Source organism: Ammospiza caudacuta, chromosome 1, assembly GCF_027887145.1.
Source record: "Ammospiza caudacuta isolate bAmmCau1 chromosome 1, bAmmCau1.pri, whole genome shotgun sequence".
In the NCBI taxonomy this organism is placed as follows: Eukaryota; Metazoa; Chordata; class Aves; order Passeriformes; family Passerellidae; genus Ammospiza; species Ammospiza caudacuta.
This window is the reverse complement of record NC_080593.1, coordinates 98,397,881-98,419,381: the sequence shown is the minus strand read 5'-3', so window position 1 is coordinate 98,419,381 and position 21,501 is coordinate 98,397,881. Positions and strand designations below refer to the sequence as shown.

The window sequence follows — 21,501 nt, the reverse complement described above, 5'->3', positions numbered from 1 at the left end:
AGATAATTATTTTACTCTGTTCCTATTGGGCCTTCTGCCAGTGAAATTAGGAAGGGAAATATTTTAAATAAGCTGTGTTTTACATTCTCATTTTCTGAAAGGCAGAGCTTGGATTACTTTCTGCGGCGGATCCTAAGACCTTGGAGGGGCAGCCAGGCCAAACACATGGGGGGATCAGTGAGCACAGAGTGCTTGGTGCTTGACTGATACAGATGCTGTTACTGGAGCATATTCCAGGAGAGACTTCTTAATTAGAGGTACTCAGGGTGATTGCCCCTTGGGCACCACCTGACTCAAGATCCCCCCAGTCTTTAAATATGGAGAAGGAAGTTCTGTTCCTGCCTTTACCCCCTGCCTTCTGGTTTGTTGCGTTGTGCTGGCTTGTCTGTAAAGTAAACCTTACTTTCTGTTCCACTGATTGGATCTCTTTTCCATGAAAGACTGATCCTTCTTTAGCTGATACTATTTGACAATCTGAGTCGAATTGTATCTCATTAAATAGTATGTGTGCTCCAGAATAGAATTGAGGTGCAACTATGTAAGAGTGGGTTCCTTATGTTTGATGTACTAAATGCTCCTTTGCCTTTAAAATGGATTCCCAAGTGTGTGTGAGCGGATTGTTGTCACTATTATTTATTTAGGACCATAGATAATAGGCGGATATTGGGCCTGTCATCTATATGAAGGACAAAATCTGCAGTGAAATATGAAATTAAATACAGAAGTGTGTAGCTAAAAATTTCCTTGTCATTTGCACATACAGGTTTCACAGACTGCAAGCAGTACAGGCTGCATTTCCCAGTGATGTAAAAGTACAGGACATAACAGCTTGCTAGGTAGAGCCTTCTTTCAGAATGTAAGATAGCCACGGTAATTTTCCACTTCTGTCCTTTCTGTATGAGGGCTACTCTGAACACCAGCCTTTCAGTTGCTCTGTAGTGTGAAAGGATTTCTATTCCTTCTTCTAAAGCCATTCTGAAGAAGATTAACAGAGCTGAAAATCATCTAGATAGTGTGCCTTTCTCATCCTGGTGGAGTAAGCAACTGATCTGGAGAGGGAAAACCTGCATCTGACTTTCTCTCCCAATTCATCCTGCATCTGAAGCTGTTGCTGCACAGTAGGATATATTAAGTGAGACTCTCCTTTCATGGTGTTTAGGACCACTGGCCAAGTAATTAGACTTTGTAGTTTGATTTCCATTTGTGCAAGCTCCTTATGTGATCCAAAGGAATTCTATGATCATGCTTCCACTTCTCATGGTGTCCATAAAAAGAAGTGGTTGCCACTGAATTTTATGTGGCATGGTTCTGGGTGATGATAGACAGTATTAAAAATGTAGATAAAGGTGTTAACCACAGGGCAGCCACTGATACCGTTCTTTTAACACTAAGTACTACTGCTTTTATATACAAAAAATAAGAATAAAGGCTACTGAGGAGCTTTGAGTTAAAAGAAAAAAAATTCTCTGAAATTCTGATACGTCCTTGATTAAGCTGCTCCCTGTATATGAAGGATTTTCAAGAACAACAAAGGTCCACATGTCTGTAAAAGTTTTAAGGAACTTGGTTGTTGTAGTATGCCCAAAGTACTTGCAGCTCCTGTAGATTTTTAGAGGGACTGCTTATGCTTTGATACAGAAAAAAAAAATTCTAACTTGGACAAAAGCCAGATTTTTTTTATTTTAGGTAAGAGTAGTTACAGTTCTGACCTTTGCAGTTTGTCAGAATGTACTTGGCTTTCAATTGTATTTTTGGAAAGCAGGCCATCAGCCTCAGTCAGATCTGTTGTTACAAGCAGAATGGGGTGGGGGTTGTGAGAATGCTTTGTGCCATGCTAGTGACACCAGTTTAGCCAACTCAGAGCTTGTACCATGCAAAACTCAAACACTGGGCCTTGGCCTATTTGTTAGTCTGAATTTGCTTTCTTTGCAGGTTGTACTTCAATCACTTTAATCAATGGTTTAGAACTAACCTTGAAAGGTGTTAGAGTTTTGCTGTGCTTTTTTTCCCTTTTTTTTTTAGGGAAGAAGGGGATTTGTTTTATTTTTTTTGTTACCATTCTCCATAACTTTGGTGGTTTGCTCTTATTTTTTCTGCATTTTTTTAATGTCTTTGGCTACATACCACTGATGGATTCTCTGCTCCTCATCCTGCTACCTGCTACATCTTGGTACTGTAACATGGGCTATTCATTTGCTTACTGCTTTGATAAATAAAACAACTGGCTGAAAGAACTTTGTGAAATATCTGCTGAATTGTGAAGTTTTAAGGGAAGTAGGGAAGTTGAATCGTCACTAGAGGACAGTGATAGAAAGTTACTGAAACGTTTGGTATATTTCAAAAGAATAATGAAACCCAAGCTTGTATGTTAGACTTACTCCTCCATTGTCAGTAAACCTCTGAAAGGGACCAGAAGAAGTTTAAGTGATCTCTTGCAGCACACTGCACTTTGCTGTTGCAGTCAACTCCTGCTGCCATCTTAGAGAACTGTGGGAGATTTCAGATTTAGGTAGGGTAGGTGTTTTCTCAAAACCCCAGCAGCTCTCACCCCTTTCCCCCATAACTCCACATTATGTGAATTTAAAATTTAGGTTTCAGAATTAAACTACCTTCTTTTTGCCTGATGGTGCATGATATTCAGCTTATGAATCCATCTAAAAAAAGTGAAAATTAATCTTTCTGTGTTCTGACTCGTGAAGTGTTGAATAGAGCATTGAGTGCCTGTGCACTAACATTTAAATGTTGGACAGAGAGACAGCAAAAATGTCCCTAATGAAGTCAATAATTCTGTCTGGAATTTTGAGTTTAATTGGTGTCCTGTAAGTAAATGGTAGGACTATACATTTTAAAGGACGTTGGAGAGCAGCATTAATGTAAACATTTTTGTCCCACATGTGAAAGAAGAAAGAGGATTGGTTAGGAAACTCTTCTGGCTTTTCTCAACTTCTGAGTTCTAGGACTTTGAACCTTAATGAAATTGTCTACTATGTTTCCTATATAAACGGTTCAGATAAAGGATATAAAATTACTTTTCTCACTATGACGTTCAAGAGGGAAAGCACAAAGGATTTTACTTACTGAGAGAAGTTGATTGTGATTATTTTAGTGATAATGTTTTAAATTTTCAAGAAAGTAAAATTGTTAGTGGAACTTAGAGGTAATTTTTAAAAGTTTAATATTTTGCACTGCTGGTTTCTTAATGCAGTGATATAAAAAGTATCTCCAAAGCCTTTTGCTTTTTAACAGTTGATCAGAATTGAAAAACCAGTCACAGTAACAAAATACTTTTACTTCTAGTGAATGTAGGTGGTATCTTTAAGGTCAGAGGTAAACATTTCTATGTTACAATGAAACAGTTTATGTGAACATCATCTCTCTTGAGAAATGGAGATGTTTCATGTCACTTTTCTCCTTGCTTTTCAAAATACTTTTGAGTTCCAGAGAAAGCTTTTCCTGTGTTTAGAAATGCCCTTGGATTTTTGTATATGTAAGAATATATGAATTTTTGCCATGGCTGCTCTCTTAGCTGGGACACTGCCTTTCTGCTTATTTGATAAAACTTGGGCAGCCCTCGTGGGACTTCAGGCCATACACAGAAACCTTGCATGGTTGAGTTTTCTTTCTATGGGAAGCAATGCTAAAACAAACAATAGTCTCTGAATGTGTGTTTAACTCTTGAGCTTTTTTTTTCGTGAACTTTTGAGAAGTGACTAGGAAACATGGCTTCTTGAATAGAAGCCTCTTACTTTATGTGAGACACACTTCTGCAGTATTTTATGTATTTGTTGTTATTGCAGGGATTAGAATGACCTTGGTTGACTAAATATACTTATTGTTTAAATGTAGGCAATGCCTTTTCATCCCAGGTCTTTCATAGTTCACTGAATATCTGTTTCTCTTTTCAATGAGTTTTACTGAAAAGATGCATACACTTTCAAATTATGCATATGTTATATATGTATTGTAGTAACACAATTGTTATTGCTTTGGAAAAATGTTGCTGTCTTTAGTTAAAAAAAATTGAATTAAATCTATGATAATTTCACAAAATTACTTTTCTTTCACAATGAACACATGAATGATATGAGTTGTTGGTGTTTGTATTCTGTTAGAATTTTCCATTGTTAGAGCTTAAAGATGTGAACTGATTTAATGTGCATAAAAAAGGAAAGCCATAGAGGCAGGAGTCTGCAGGTTGAAAACTTACCAAATCTGAGTTGTATGGCAATTTCATGCAAGGTAAGGAGTTTCCAGTACTGACAGTAAACATTTTTATATGGTCTGGAGGGGAATGGTAGGACATTTGTGACATCTGTGTAGCAAATACATTGTATTTCTCTGATAATTTAGTGAAGGAAGTCCCAAAACAGAGGTCAGTCCTTTTTTCTCTGTGATTCTGGGGACTGTGCTTATTAGCTGCTTCCTCCTCAGCCTGCTTGGAGATTTCTCTGCATGTGTGAACTCTGTACAGATGTTGGGGAAGATCTTTCCACTCTGATTTCTCTTTAATCAAGGCACTGTGTTCTTTCCCCTCAGACCATAAATGAGTTCATTTAATCCTTCCATTTATGTCGAGGGTTAACTGTCTCATAAAGAATTGCTGCATCTTAGCTTGAATTGAGAGGATAGTGTTATCTTCTAAGGAAAGGCTTTTATTCTTATTGAAAATGGCCTGATGGAGGCAGGTGGGGGTGATAGCAGTAAAAACATTGGAGATTCTACCTGGTCATACAAGTTCCAAGGGTCATTCAGTCTCAATGAAAAACTGTACTGGGGAGGTTAATTTGGAGTCAGCCTCGGCCATGAGATGCAAGGCAGAATGGTACAAGACAGTGTAAGGCTGCAGTGTATTGCTGTTTGCTCGGGCCTTCCAGAAGAGCTGAAAAATCGGAAAATGAGTCTTCCTGCAATTGCACATTCTCCAGCTGCAGAACATGACTGTGCTGCATATGGCAGAAAAACAGAACCCTCTTTTTCTGTGTAGTGAATTATAAAGCCAGTCCTATCTTGAAAGCTTTTTCAGGTGCCTTTGTTTCAGTTTGTGTATTTGGTAGACAGGTCACTATAAACTATATTTATCTTTTAGAGTTTAACAACGTTTCTTTTGTTCCTGCTGGAATACATTAGATAACTAAATATGAATTATTGCTTGAAGAATTTAATTACTATGTTTTTGGCATACTTTTTAAAAGGTTGGGAGTTTTTTTTCTATCTAGATATTTTGAAAGGAATTGTATTACTTGGAGCTAATTTGTGCAGAATTTTTTCTTTCTTTTAAAATATCTTTGATGCCAGGTGGATGATATTTGTAGGAATAAAGGCCAATTACAGATGGTCCTGGTTGTCTGTCAGATTAGCATAAATGACAAATGTAAGTGGAAAGGTGAGCTGTTTACTACTTACTGGTGAAGATACTTGTTTTACAAACATGGGCTATGAAGCCACCTGTTGGCTAGATAGTGTGGCAAGTGAGGTGTTTAAAAGTTATGTTTAACTTTGTTTCAGGGTTTGTTTTGGGTTTGTTTTTTCCCTTGTGAATGTGACTTCATAGCTTTTCTGATATGCTGTTTTCTCATTTTTGCTCCTGAAGAAGAGACTATCCCATGTTGCACCTTAAAGAAAGCAAAATTATCAATCAGATAGCTTGCTTGGTGCTATAGTAATTTAAAACTACTTCCTTTGTCTTAATTTTCATATCAGGTGACTGAGACAGGCAGAAGCAAAAAAAAGATGTCTATAACAAATTAACAACTTATAATTTAGGGAGAATGACAATATTTAAAAAATTGTAGTATAGTGACATATGCAGTGGTGCTGTACAAAACCTCATAATTTTCAATAGAAACGTGAATCACAGAATATTTTGAATTGGAAGGCACTTGAGGTGGGGTGAGGCTGCCCCAGTGCAGAGCAGAGTGGGACAATCCCTTCCCTTGCCTGCTTGGTGATGTTGTGCCCGATGCCCCTCAGGACAGGCTTGGCCCAGGTCCCTTTCTGTGGCACTGCTCTGCAGCCTCTCATTCCCCGGTCTGTCTGTACATCCGGGATTGCCCCATCCCAGGTGCAGAATCGGGCACTTGCCCTTGTTCAACTTGAATGGCTGGTGTTTGCCCAGCCCTCTAACTTGTCAAGGTCTCTCTGCAGGACCTCTCTGCTCCTCCCAATTTTGTGTCATCTGCAAACTTGCTCAGTATCTCTTCCAGTTCTGCGTCCTTTTATAAAGTAATTTATAAAGATGTTGAAAGAAGCACGGGGCTGAGGTGGAGCCCTGCAGAGCCCCACTGGTGAGAGGTCGTAGTCTGATGTCACCCTATTCACTATAACCCTTTGTGTCTGACCCGTGAGCCACTTCTCACCAATCCCATGCTGTGTTTATCCAGCTGTGTGCTGGATGTTTTGTCCAGAAGGATCCTGTGACAGTACCTAAAAGTACTGAAATCCAAAAAGATAACACAGTTTGCTTCCTTTGATCACCTTGTCACCAAGGTGGGTTACCTTGTCATAAAGGGAAATCAGGTTTGACAAGCAGGACTTTCTTCTCATGACACAGTGTCCTGGCTGTGACCAATGACTGAGTTGTCCTCCAGATGTTTTTCAGTACCTCCTAGAATTATCATTTCTGTAATGGTACCATATGGTAAGAGGTTTGTCTTTTGATTACTTTTCCTGTATTTTCCTCTTTCTCCTTACAATGTCTTCCCTTTTTTTTTTCCTACTGATGTTTTTCCTCTGGAAGCAGGAAACAAATGTGTAGCATTGGGTTTAACTGAGTGGTGTATTTCTGTATTGCTCATTTGGTACGTGCCCCTCATACTGCGGGGTTCTTCGGTGACACATGTTTGGCCTGAGAAGTTGAATGTCTGTTCTGACATAGCACAGTAGGAAAAGATCATTCATGGTACCTGTTTAATGTCTCCTCGTCAAAATATTTTTTTTGCAGCAGGCCCTTTTCAGCTGTCTTGGTTCATTTTTTGGAAGCTGTACACAGTAACAAGGTTCCTGTGCTTGCTGTAGAAACACCAGCCTGAACTTTGAAAGTGAAACCAAAATCGATATAAGTCAACATGAAGTGGTCCTATTTAGCTGCTGCATGTCTGCTGAGTGTTTTCTTTCCTTTTTTGGGAAGGGCTGGAAAAGTGTTTCTCACAATTATATTATTTTGTCACTAACATGAAGAGTGGTCAGATTATTGCTGACCACAAATAAATCACTTTGAGAGAATGGTCTGCTTTATTCTTTCTGTCTTTCTGGCATATGCTTTGAAAAGATGGATAGCATTTCTAAAATTATGTTTGGAAATGTATAATTGAGGATTCAGAAACCAAACTGCATTGGGTTTTAGTATGTGCACCCATACAATTACATATATTTTGTTCTTTTCAACATACATTCCAGCATTTAGACATTTATGCATACTTCTCAATAATTATAAGTGCAGAAATGCAATTTTATTTTGTTTTTACTGTGTTTTTCCTGTTCCTCCTTTCATTTTCATGATATTAATTTCAAACATTTATGTTGTTCTCAAATACGTAGGCACAGAATCTGTTCCTTGCCATCTTAGAGCAAAAATGTTTCAAAATTGATTCCTTTTACAGAATATGATGTTGGTCTGCATTGTAAAATGAAATGCTGGTTTGTAGAGCATTACAGTTTTGCAGCTTTTCAGATTCCTAACATAACTGTGTTATGGTTTAAGAGGATTGCATATATATCCTGGATAACCATAAATCCTCATTATCAAGATGAGGCTACCCCATATCTTACAACGGAGGGGAAACATTTTGGTGTAATCTTCTGTCAGGATGGAGTGGGGGATGGACCCTTAGTTGGAAAGGAATTCTCATATATTATCTCCCAGGAAGTCTAACCTTTGCTTATGAAACTACTTAATTTTTGCTGACAGACAGTCTGCTGCAAGGCTGGCTGCTGCATTCTGGTAAAATAGCAAGAAATGAAAACAGAGCCTGACTGAGCATTATTCTCACTCTTCATCTGCTTCTGCACAGCTATGTGAAAACTAAAAGCAGAAGTTTATTTGCAGTCAATGGATGGGATTTCCTGCAGTGAAACACATGAACACATCAGGTTTCTTTAGCGACTTCTCCCTTCTGATTTATCAAAAATGCTCTTTTCTCTTTTTCAGCTCCTTGGCATACACAGAACTGCTGGTTTGTTTTTTGTTTTGTTTTTTTTTTTTTTTTTTTTTTGGTTTTTTTTTTTTTTGGTTTTTTTTTTGGTTTTTTTTTTTTTTTTGGTTTTTTTGGGGGGGTTTTTTTTGTTTGTTTGGTTTTTTTTTGTTTTTGGTTTTTTTTTCCCTTGCTGTTAATCAGGGTCTTAGAGCCCAATAGTGGTTTCATTTTCCTGGTAATTTTTCCACATTCTTGAAACAATTTGTTAGCAGTATGCTTTATTATCATATGTTTGCTTAAAAGGAAGTGATGAAAGGTGGTACTTGTGTTGTCTTTTAGTAAATGTATGCAAAGTACAGTCTGCTTATTTCCCTATTTGGGTGTTGATTCTCAGTTTGTGAGAGATCTAGCAGGAATGGCTCAAGAGGTTACTGGCTGTTATCCACCCAGCTTCCCTGGAGTTTCCTTGTCCAACAGCAGCTCTGGTGTCATGATGTTGTGTGTTCTTGATCCGATACCAACTGGTGCCGACTTCAGTTTAACACCCCCACGTTAGTGTGCCCATGGTAGCTCGGGAGCAGATACAGATCCCAGCCAGCCATCCTTGGGTGACACAGATGTAACCTTGGCTGAGGTCTGTTAATATTAGTAACTGGGCTTGGCTGTTGTAGTGATGAAATTATTATAGTTACAAGTTTGTATATACACATACGAACCATAATAGAGATGCCATTTAACACCCTGAAGTTACTCCCCAGAGGAAAATCACCAATCAGATAGAAATATTCCATTCTGCAACCAAATATGGGAAAGAACAGGACCTACTGCAAGCACTCATGGATTAAATAGTGTTAAAACAGAGAAAATGAAAAAAAAAAAATCAAGGAAATCTAAATGTTAAAGGGCATTCTTTTTCAACAGCAGGCCAGGAAAAAGAAGTCAAGGTATTTGGGCTTTTCCAGTGGCTTTGTTCCTGGTTTTACATACTTTTAATTCCCATAATCAGAAGTGACAAAGAAAATTTTCATTGTGTCAAGTTTTCATTATTAATTTACCCCACTTTTCTATGTATTACCAAAGGTGCACCTTGGTTACTCTCTGCTAAAGGTTGGTAGTGATTAGGGTTACCCTGTCCTGTGTTGGAACAGTAGTGCACATGGACTGTTTTATGTTTAAGTTCTGTAAAAGGAGGGAAAAAAATAGAGATGATATGACTAAATGACACAACTTACTGTTGGTTGGTTGGTTTGAAATTATAATCTGTATAAAACCTGTTCAATTACAGTGCCCTGCAGAGAGATTGACCATACTTTCCTCAGCTGCTCCAGTCATAGAGGGTAGAAGTTTAAATTTGTGGAGAGTAACTCATGGTTCAGGTGTTTGATTAGTTAGCGTAAAAATAGGAGGCTTTAAGTACTCTTGAATTGCTATAAGTGTAATGTACTGTTAGATGAGCTTCTCATCTGTTTTTTCCTTGTTCCAGTTTTATGTGAAGTTGTACATCTGAGCCTTGAGCTCACTAGGAAAGCAGGTATGCAAATCAGAAGGGCTTTAATAGAATTTGTTGTCATATTCAGGGAGTGTTCATCCATTAGTGAGGAAGCCACTACTAAAACCATTTACCTTTTTTTCTTGTTTTCAAGGTATAAGAGTATGCAATGGAATTTAGGTTACTTCATTTAAAGATTCTTCTTACTGAAAAGAAGTATAATGTAGGAATTTACTTGAAGATCAGTGAAGGACAAAAACTTCACCATCTTCAGTGTGCTTATGGCATGTATAGAGAAAAAGCCAAAAATTGCACTGTAGTATGTATGTTCTTTTAGAAACTAATGGTGTTTGAAGGTGTTTGAATCTATCTTTACTTAATGAGTATTTAGTGTGTATTTTTTTTACTCATATGGCTTGAAACTCTAAATACATAGCAGGAAATACCTCGTGTCAGTATTTTGTATACTGGTTTGAAGAAAAACTTCCAGTGATACAGACTTCAGTATTGAAGTAAAGTTGATGGGAATGGGTATGGATACCAACTTCTTAATAATTCATATTAATAGATTTAGTTACTTTAGAGAAAATGTAGACACTTAGAAATTTCCAAAATACAGCACTTGAAATCTGCATTTCCTTAAGATGCTGTTTTTTACATGCCCTTCCAAAGAATGTGTGACTATATTTCAGTGACAATTTGGGGAAAGCAGGGAATGAGAACTTATGCTTCTGCAGATTAGAATAGGCTTCATTATCTGACAGTAATGAGACCCTAGTGGTTGTCATGCCCAGGAATGCAGAAACTTTTCACTTTTGAGGTATTTTTAGTTATTTTCCTAATATAAATAGGATATTAATATAAATATAAAATATTTATATTTTATCAAAATATAAATAATTTTGATAAAATTCAATAAATTGAAATTGTAAATTATGTAAGTCTTATGATAATCCAATAGAAGGATAAAGACTATATATTTCTAAGCGAAAGACGGACTTTTCAGGAATGATGCAGAATGGTGTGGGTTAAAAAGATCAATGCTCAACTGTTTCAATTTATGAAAATAAATAAGCAGATTAACATTTATTTTAGAAAAGTTTTCTGAAGTAGCATTGACTAATAATTTGAAGTCATTTTTGTGATGACTTTTAAATTAAACTTTTTAAGGACAATTCTTTGTTCAAACATGAGTTGTATTTTGCTCTATGTTTCCAGTGTGATGTTTTCTGTCCTAACTCCTTAAAGTTATTCCTGGATTATTTCTCTTGTAGTGTGTTTTGGCATCATTGTTTATAGTATTTGTCTTGGGAAATGAGTATGCCTAACATACAAGTGTGAAAAAGATCAGAAATTAATAAAGACAGTATAATCAGACTTTTTTGTTGGTGTACTTTTGCAAACACTGCGTAGAGTTAACTATGTGATTCCAATCTACTGAAACCATTTTGTACCATCAAACTGAAACTACTCTGAAATGTTGAAATACGCAAACTGGATTTGCAATAATTGATATATATAAAAATTCCATAATTTTTCATACATCAGTGTTGGCCACCATAATAATTAATATACCACTGCATGGCCTGCTTTTCAGGTTTCTAAGAAGCAGCCTGTAAAGTAAACTTGTAGCCGTAATTATGTTCACTAGTAATTTCACATTTGTATGTGAAATGTTGCTCTTCCTCCAAGTGAGGTGTACAAATTTAGTTCTCATTACACATATTTTTTGCATTTCATTGCACATATTTTTATGTGCAAAAGGGGACATGGTGTTTACTGGGTAGTAATTTAGTAGTTTTCATCCAGAAACCTGGCTTGTATTTTGTTAACCTGCATACTATTAAAAATTCTGAGATGCAGAATTTGTGATGAAAGTTCATAAGTTTGAATTTCATTAATCCACATTATTCTGTGCATTAAGATCTCATTTCTTTCTGGATTCAGTTAATCTCTCATTATCAGTCTGTGTGTTCCAGGTGTTTTTGCACATATAGTCACCAGGCTTTAGAAATACATTGGTGGAGTTCGAGTCTGTTAATAGTTGCAAATATCTGCCAGAAGAATTTCTAGAGTTGTCTCTTGTTAGGCCATCTAATTCACTGTACAGCAGATGGCACTGGAAGAGCACATCGGTGGGAAGCTTCAGTCACGCCGTAATTCTTGCAAAATACTAGCGAAGCTGTTGCTGTGCTGAGGGTTGTGAAGTTTCATAATTCATTTAAATGTATTCCAGGAAGGGGTGCATGCCTGGCCTCTTCTGCACCAGCTCTGGATGAAGACTGCAATGAATTCTCTACTTGCAAACATATGAGTGTATCATCTATTGAGGGCTGTTTATATAGTGTTTTTAAACACATTGATACCCAATGCAGAATTAGCTGGTGCTCTTTAAGTACGTGCAAAGAAGGAGATGTATTGGGATCAATTTGGGTATCTGACTTCAGGGTGTATTTGTTTCCTCCCACCCTGGATAAAATATGTGTAGGAGGTATCATAGGGCGGGTCTCATATGGACAACTTATTTAGAGACTTGGTCTCATGATGTGAGTATGTCTGGCTTACTTTGAAGAGCTTTGACCTGGACTGTCACTAGATTTTTATCATCTTCTCAGGCATGAGTGAACTGGGCTTCTGGATAGATACATGTTTTCTATGTGCTTTACAGTTGATCATCAAACCTTTGTTATATCTTGACATGAGTTTTTACAAGAATACAACTAATAAACCAACCATTTTATAGAATCCAGAATATACTGAGTTGGAAGGGACCCATCAGGGTAATTGAGTCCAGCTCCTGGCTCTGTGCAGGACAGCCCAAGAATCACATCATGTGCTTAAGAGCATTGTCCAGATACTTCTTGAACTCTGTCAGGCTTTGTGCTCTGACCACTTCCCTGGAGAGCCTGTTCCAGTACCCAGCCACCCTCAGTGTGTAAAACCTTTTCCTGGTATCCAACCTAAATATCCCCTGCTGTGTATATCACCTTCCTGCTGTTTCCTTGAGTCCTGGTACTGGTCAAAAGAGTGATGAGATTGGTATCTGCAGACAGTATCTTCCACAAGGAGGGAGGGACATTTCTGGAAAAGTGGAAATAATATCAGCTTGTGGATGTCAGAAGCAGTTGGAGAGCACTGGATTTCACAGGTGGAGCTAATGTGATAGTTCCCAGGCTTCTGGAACTACATACACAAAACCAGAGTTAACTTTATCAAATCAATCAATGCTCTGACTTTGTTAGTTTAGGAGAAGGAATGCAATCCTGAGGGTGTAATTTTCACTCATTTTGTAGGTTAATTTGGTTACATATGACAAAAAGAGTTCTGCAAATTGGAAAGGTGGCAAAATGCAAATGCTTTAGGATTAGAAAGTCAATGACATTTTGAGTCTCCTTTTAATTGACATGTAAGTCTCCCTTTATCTGCACTTGTAAGAAAGTAAACATAGTGTTTTAACCTGTGAAAATTCATACCCATAACTCACGATTGTGTTCACATTGTGTCTCTGGAGGATTGTGTTTTAGTATTTAATGACTCCTGATACAACAGGCATCATGTTAGAAGTGGAAAGTAACTAGTGAACATATCATAAAATACTGGGTCTGGTTTTTTTAAGTCTTAATACTCATTTATAGCAAGTAATTGATTCTTAGACTTTTGTCTAGGAAGTGTTCTGGTCATGTTTGTTCTTTGCTGGTAGAAAGTGAATCAGTTTAGAGACTGGAGAAACCTTTTAGTTCTCGCCATTGAAATAAAGGAAAGTGTTATTTAGTTTGGTAATTAAGAAAATGAAATGGAAAGATCTGAATGTGCTCTAAAGATGGACTTGGGAAATATCAGAGGTTATAACAAGGACACAGAACCAGTCTTTGAAATTGGTTGATGAGGATAGGACTAGGGTACAACTTAAAAAAATCAATCTTTACTGCTTCTGCTTTTTATAGAGCAGTGTCCACCCCTCCAGCAGCAGTTTTACCTAAAATTTTTCAAGGGGTTTTGAAGTTCAGAATCTGTAGATGCTTCACATTGCCTTTTAGTTTGCTTTGGATATATCCTTTAGCTTTTGTGTACTTGAGGACCACAGAAGTTGGGCTGGGCAGCAGCAATAGGCAGTGGACTGCTTTTTGGTTATAGTTATCATTGTCCTCCCATGCTTTTATGCAGTTTTTGAATGCTTATTTAAGAAAACGGTATTGTTTAGTTGATAAAACGTATTTCAGGCCATTGCACTGTTTTTCTCGCTTTGCTTATATTGTGATACTCTGGGAGAAAAGTGGAAGTGTGTATATAAGGGCTCTTTTACTTTCCCCTCAGTCCACCAAGGTTGAAGATTTCTTGAAAGATTCTTAGAGTCCTTCAGCTTGCCATGCTTAGCCTGGAGCCAGGCTTGCTGCTGCAGGTTGTGCTGCTAACATCGCACGTATTTGGAGGTATGTGGAATAACAGTTACTGCTAATTGTAGTACCCACTTCTGTGCGAGTAGCAACTTCCCTGTTTTCTCTTTCCCATGCATTGTCCTTCTCTTTGCAGAGCTGTTTACTTTGGAAGATCTAGTTAAAATTAAAACAAAACAAGCCATGCCCATCCAAAGCCCCCCCAAAACACAGTCAAACCTCAATGGAGAATAAAAAGAATCAGAAAGATCAAATTTGTGGGTACTTGATTCTGCAAGATGCCAGGTTGGAGCAGTTGTCTGGAACTTGAGCAGTTGTGTCCACTAGGTCTTGGTAGAAATACTGGAGGAAGAAGAGCTCGAATAATTTTAGGCAAGAAGAGCCCATGACTTGGTTTTCTGTGGCTAAAACAGATTGGAAATCCTTTCTTTCACAGAAGTTCAGGAGGGGACTTGCTGTAAATGTATGTTGCTTTGCTGTTCAGGAAAATCTGTATTTTCACTACAGTTAGTTTTCCTATAAATATGGAATCTTCTAAATATTACTTAACTTTCTTGTGTAGAGAAAGTATAACATTATAAGACCATGTTTTTAGGACCAGTCACAGTTTAACCTCCTAATTTCATGTAGGAATTCTGTTGATTAGAATGTTTTCTGTAGTTTTATTTTCTGTAGTTACTTGTGTGTGGATTTTTAGGAGCTTTTGGAAAGAAAGGGATGTTTATGTGTTTGAAAATTATATATAAATGCATTAAATATATGTTCCTGTGAGTGTAATATGAGGTGTGTGGATGTTTCAAAAATTACCATGCTGAAAGCAGAATGAAGTTGTGGAAATCTCCACGGCTGATGTAGGAATTTCATGTTTTGAGCCTGATTGTTTCGAAGTCATCTCCCTATTTTTACTTTTATGTGATGCCCATTGTTAAAGTATTGCAATTTCTGTTCTGCTTGGAGAGGGGAACACCCTTATAGATAATTTTTGAAATATTTCTTTTGTGAATGTAATTGTTTTTTATTTCTTTCCAGGAAATGGCTCTTGAAGTTAAATGAGGCTGGATAAAACACATAAATGAAGCAGAAGCTGCTCTTCGTGTGTTAGGGCTACATCACTGCAAGCACTGCTGATCAGCCAGATTTGGTAACTTGTCATAATGAAGAAAATTAGTCTCAAAACAATTCGCAAGTCCTTTAACTTAAATAAAAGTAAAGATGAAAGTGACTTTGTAGTGGTTCAGCAGCCATCATTAAGTGAATTTGGAAAAGATGACTCCTTGTTTGGCAGCTGCTATGGTAAAGATTTGGCTAGCTGTGAAGTCAATAGTGAAGATGAAAAAGGAGGCAAAAATAGATCAAAAAGTGAAAGTTTAATGGGTACGTTAAAAAGGAGGCTTTCAGCAAAACAAAAACAGAAAGGCAAAGGCAGCACACCATCTGTAAGCTCTGCAGATGATGACACATTTTCTTCCTCATCTGCTCCAATAACCTTCAAAGATGTGCGAGCTCAAAGACCTCTGAGATCCACTTCCCTCCGTAATCACCATTACAGCCCAACTCCGTGGCCACTCCGACCTACAAATTCAGAAGAGACTTGCATCAAAATGGAAGTGAAAGTCAAGGCCTTGGTCCATTCCTCTAATCCAAGCCCAGCACTGAATGGTGTTCGAAAGGACTTCCATGACTTGCAGTCAGAAAATGTGTTCCAGGAACAAACCAATGCATTAAAAAATACGGAATCTCAGAACGGGGACTTGCATCTTCATATTGATGAACATGTGCCTGTAGTTATTGGATTAATGCCTCAGGACTACATTCAGTATACTGTGCCTTTAGATGAGGGAATGTATCCTTTGGAAGGATCACGTAGTTACTGTCTGGATAGTTCCTCACCCATGGAAGTTTCGACTGTTTCTTCTCAAGTGGGGGGAAATGCTTTCCATGAAGATGAGAGCCAAGTGGATCAGGACGTAGTCGTTGCACCGGATATCTTTGTGGACCAGACGATGAATGGTTTGTTGATTGGTACCACAGGAGTCATGTTGCAAAGCCCAAGAGTTAATCATAGCGATGTCCCTCCACTCTCACCTTTGCTACCTCCAATGCAGAATAATCAAATCCAAAGGAACTTCAATGGATTAAATGGCACAGATGCCCATGTGGCTGAAAGTATGCGCTGCCATTTGAATTTTGATCCTAACACTGCCCCAGGAGTTGGAAGAGTTTATGACTCTGTACAGAACAGTGGTCCTATGGTTGTGACAAGCCTCACAGAAGAACTGAAAAAGCTTGCAAAACAAGGATGGTACTGGGGCCCCATTACACGCTGGGAGGCAGAGGGAAAATTAGCTAATGTGCCTGATGGCTCGTTTCTCGTTCGAGATAGTTCTGATGATCGCTATCTTTTAAGTTTGAGTTTTCGTTCCCATGGAAAAACTCTTCACACTAGAATTGAACACTCAAATGGTAGGTTTAGTTTTTATGAACAGCCAGATGTGGAGGGACATACATCTATAGTTGACTTAATTGAACATTCAATCAGGGACTCTGAAAATGGAGCTTTCTGCTATTCGAGATCCCGGCTGCCAGGATCTGCAACTTACCCAGTGAGACTGACAAATCCCGTGTCCCGGTTTATGCAGGTGCGCTCTTTACAGTACCTGTGTCGTTTTGTAATACGTCAGTACACCAGAATAGACCTGATTCAAAAACTGCCTTTGCCAAACAAAATGAAGGATTATTTACAGGAAAAGCACTACTGAAAGCTTACGGGAATCTTGCATCTTGCACTTTGGGAACAACAACAACAACAAAAAGAGATTGAATTACAGTTTACAGACTTCCATTATTATCAAAATCTTTTGCTGCCATAAAAATATTTCATTTTTGTCTGTAAAAGAAAAGTAATGCATTTGGATTTATGTTTGTTTTGGGGGGTTTTGTGTATTTTGGGAGGCTTTTTTTCTTGTTTTGTTTTGTTGAAAGAATGATCTCAAGTTTATTTTTAGAAGTGTGAAATAGCTATCTTTCATCAATGTGCAGATTAATCACAATGTGAATGATCAAATTCTCCTTAATTTCCCCCAAGTCCTTTGCTGCTATCCACTGTGATTTTTATGCATTGAAAGCACATTTCATGTGTATTCAACGATAAGTAGAAGTCAAATGAAACTTATTGAATGGAATTTTTTTTTTCCTTTAAAACAACCTCTGGGAAAAAAATTATCATGGATAAATAACATATTGGGATTCTAAATTACTGATTTTACATCTAAATTAAAAACTGTTTCCTAGTGTCATAATTAGACATTTCTGTAGAGATATGTCCCAATGTATAGACAGAGCTGTGTGATAAGAACATGGTTATGTGGCATATCTTTGGGAAAGAAAAAGCCTTCCTCCTAAGCCTTGTACTGTCTGTACACTCTTGTGTTTGAGAAGGCTGGTTCTGCCTTCTTCTCGTCTCAGTGTTTTGTCCTCTAAAAATGGCCTTTAAAAAACAGTCTATGAAAGTCAATGTATAGTACCTAGAAGAAAATTGTGGTATTGGGGTCTTGTAAAGTATTACCTTTTATAATCATGCCATCAGTTAATAAATGGACACCTACCAGGTCCCCTCTTTCTTTCCTTTTCCCTCCTGCCTACTCTTGCAGAGTAAGGGAAGGAAGTTTCCTGGATTTGTGGGAAGACTCTAGGAATTGTTATCATGGGAACATAAATTTTTAAGCCATTTTGGGGATGGGGTAAAACTTTTATTAGGATGATTTCTACCATATTTATGTTCAAGCTACTTGAAATTTTATCATTTCCATCTTTCTACTTTTTTATTTCACTTCAGAAAGTACAGTAATACACTAATGTCCTTTGGATCATTTTCCCCTTTTTTCTATATCCCTTGAGGAGGAAGGAACAGGATTGATAACATTTTATATGGAGGATGTTTAAATGCATCTCTAAAGTGCTATTCTCCTAGCCTTTCAAATTATTGGGAAGAGATATTTGGATATACAGTGACCGCAGAATATGTTTCAGTTTGCTGTCATGAAATATGTTTTGACATATGAAATATTGAATCAATTAAGTAAGTGTTTATGATATCTGTCAAAGATTCTGGCATTTGGAAAGCTTACAGTTATTCTAACCTTCTGTAGGGAAAAAAAGACTTTCAGTGGGGAGTACAGGTTCTACAGTGTAATGTTTTCATCATGCAAGGTTAATCCATGGCATTTTCCTGTTTTATTTTAGTTTGGTTTTCTTTTCTCCCATGTTTTTATCACTTTTATGAGTTACTTGCTAAAGGGGTCATAGCTGGCTTCGGAAGGAGGCCTGCCTCTGCCTTGCTGAGAGGCCTTGCTTTGCACGCTTCTGCCCCTATTTTGTGTTTTAAAATGTCATATTCCCCATCTCTGGTAGAAGTGGCTAATGAGTAAAGATCACCTTAAAAAAAAAGTCCATCTTTGATACATCTTTCTTGTTTGAGTCATTTTCTTCTCCTTATTTAATCTAGCATTTCTGTACCCTAAAATGAGTCTTTAGAAGTGAATACAGTATTGCTGCAAGGTGGTGCAGTAGCACTACATCTTGGGTTGCCTGAATTGATAGACAAAATTTATATTTTTTTAATTTATTTTTTGACCATAATGTTTAACTAAAAAATAAAAAAAGAAAATCAAAGGTAGATAGAGACTGCCTTTGCTTTTAAGGGAGGGAGAATAAGGATTTCCTCTTTAGTCTGATAAAGTATTAAACTTAGAAAAGAAAATAATCTAGAGCAGTCTATACATGTGATTTGTTGGCTCTGCCATGGAGATATATGTATGAAAGGGAGGATTCTGTTTTCTTTTTTTTCCTCTACTGACTTCTCCCCCTACCCAGTCATGTCCCATTCCCCCTCCCCTGAATCAGGATCACTAACTTTATTCAAAAAGGCACAATAACCTATTGTATGGTACAGTGTTCTGATTCTGTCTGTGGAGAGGAAAAAGAAAATCATTTTTATGGATTTCAGATTCATACTTTTGGAAGAAAACCTCTGGCATTTTCTTCACTTTAGAAATTCTTTCCCCATACTAGAGGGCCTATGCATTCTACAGAATCTTTGAAAGATTATAGTATATAAAATATTTTCATTGCCATTTAATACCACTATTGAATACATTAAACATATGTTTATACTATGCCACATACATTAATTTAGCAGTCATTGCATTGAAACCTAAATATTTGAAGCTATAATATCCTGGTCTTATTGTGGAATTGAAAAACATGCAAGAACACACATGCCAAAATTCTTGCCCATGCCTTTATAAATTTCAGTTGTTCACTCATAAATGATGCTTTTTTAAATAAAAAACTGTTTTAAAACAGCTATCCAATTTTTGAATTGCCTTCCTTGCTGTGTTGTTCATCTGTGAACCTAATCAGGTCAAGTTAACTTTGTCATTTCCCCTGCCATAAAGCTACCACAAAAGGAACACTTAATAGCAATTGAGGTCTAGGACATAAGAACCATAGAGCACTTTGCTCCTGAATAAAAAGTGGGTGGTGATATTTCTACTAAGCTCCAAATACTTTAAATCAGTAGTAAGTAGACACAGATACTTATTTTTACAGGTTTCTTTAATCAGAACTTCACAGTACTTTTTCATAGTGAGGTGTCTGGCCGGCCAGGAGAATGAACTTAGAAAAAATACTTTGAAAATATTAAAGATACTTACAATTTCTTATTATAAAGATTAATATAAAAGAAACACAGTAGCATTTAGTTATGAGTCAATTTAGAAGCACTCAGAATAACCACAAAATTTGTGTTGACTTCTGCTTCATAAAAATTAGAGGAACAAAGTGTCCTTGACAAATAAAAGAAAGATGATGGAGGATATTCTGGGGACCTTTGGAAGTAAATACACTAGGAACAAAAGCTAACAAGACTATGGTCCTTATAGAGTAGAAATATGGCTATTTATTCAACACAACAGTTTAAGGGTTCAAAAGGTATGCTTTTTATGCAATTGAATTGAGGAAAAATAGTTTTAAAAATGAAACTTAAAAATAAAACTCAGTGTCTGAAATGATTGACATTACTCATAACTTTGCTTTACCAATTAGAAGAGTAAAAAAATACCTTGTATTTGGAAATAATAAATTTGCACAATTTCCTCTGTGGTTTTTTTAAATTTTGTTTTGTTTTGTTTTGTTTTGTAAGCCAGTGTTATAAACAACTGAAAGTGATGTGTATTCTTTGATCTATTTGAAGGATATAGCACTTATCCTGCTGTTGACATAGTGAATGCCATCTTTTTATCAAAATGTAATTCTGTCAGAAGGATCAGAAATGCAATTATTAATTAAACTTTTTGTTCTCAGATGAGCTGACTTTGCATTTTGTTAAAGCCAATTTTCTTTCTGTGAATATTGACTGCTGGGCTAAGTAAAATTTGTGCAGTTTTTATTTTGATGCATTTCATCTGTGTGAATACTGGATTTATAAATTTAAAACAGCATACCAGCAATATATGGGCTACGATGAGAAGTATTTCTCTGTTACTGAACTTTCAAATTCTGAGCTAAGCTATAGATGAATTAATGATTGCCAATTTAATTTCTTTAAATCTTTCTATGACTGCAAAGAATAAAAATTACAGGCATTCTTTATAAATAAAAAATGGCCTAGATGGTAGTTCATAATGTGAAAAATATGGCATTATTGTATCTGGAAAGTGATCTAAATTCTACACAGATAATGAAAAATTCTAAATGAATTTTTTATGAATACCTGTTGGGTTAAAGAATTTTTATAGTGATGATGGAGTGCCATGAAGTTAATACTTGCAATCCAGATTGCTGTAGTTTACACTTTTCTCTGTTTCAGACCTGGTGTGCACTATTTGTACTAAGCACACCACAGAGTGAATTATCCAAAGTCCATTGATTTTAATGTGTTTTGGTTTGTAAACAAAATTATAGTAATTTCTTGCACATTTTTGAAAAATAATTGTATAAGGATTTATGTATCTGCTTCTGGATACAGTGTGTAAATAAAAATTTCATTCACAAAAAAGGCTTGTGGAGTCTTATATACATTAATGACATTCTAAACCAGAAGAAAGTCCTGAGAGACACTGTAAAATTTGGGAATCTGACTTAAACAGTTAAATTTTAATGGTTATTATTTTAAGTATTCTGTAATTTTTAATCCTTGCTAGTTGACTTTCAAAGTATTTCTATATACCAATTATTTTAATTTCTAGTTTACAAAACAAAAAATATTTGTCAGGATATAACTAGAATATTATTTTTGAAAGGTATGCACAAATACTATATTAAGTTAACCTTTTGATCATTTTTAGTTGGGTTTTTTGCATTAAAAATTTACAGAATTCATAACCAAAGTCTCCCTTTCATCCAGATGTAGCTCAAAGGTAATATATTGCCTCTTGCCTTTCAAGCAACCAGATATTTCTTAGGTAGCTCCAAAATAAAAATTTAG

At 36.6% G+C, this 21,501-nt stretch overlaps 1 protein-coding gene across 3 annotated transcripts in view; it reads left to right on the top strand.

Moving 5' to 3' along the window:
* SOCS6 (suppressor of cytokine signaling 6) overlaps window positions 1-21,055 on the top strand; it is a 28,447-nt gene extending 7,392 nt beyond the window's left edge. For 2 of the 3 annotated variants that reach the window (XM_058804934.1, XM_058804943.1), the window contains one exon: window positions 15,045-21,055. In XM_058804934.1, coding sequence (XP_058660917.1) covers window positions 15,170-16,774 — 1,605 coding nt within the window. In that variant the 5' untranslated portion in view covers window positions 15,045-15,169 and the 3' untranslated portion in view covers window positions 16,775-21,055. Of the gene's footprint in view, window positions 1-13,935; window positions 14,052-15,044 lie in introns of all 3 variants that reach the window. The other variant, XM_058804950.1, reaches the window with a different exon arrangement.
* The last annotated feature ends 446 nt before the right edge of the window (window positions 21,056-21,501 follow it).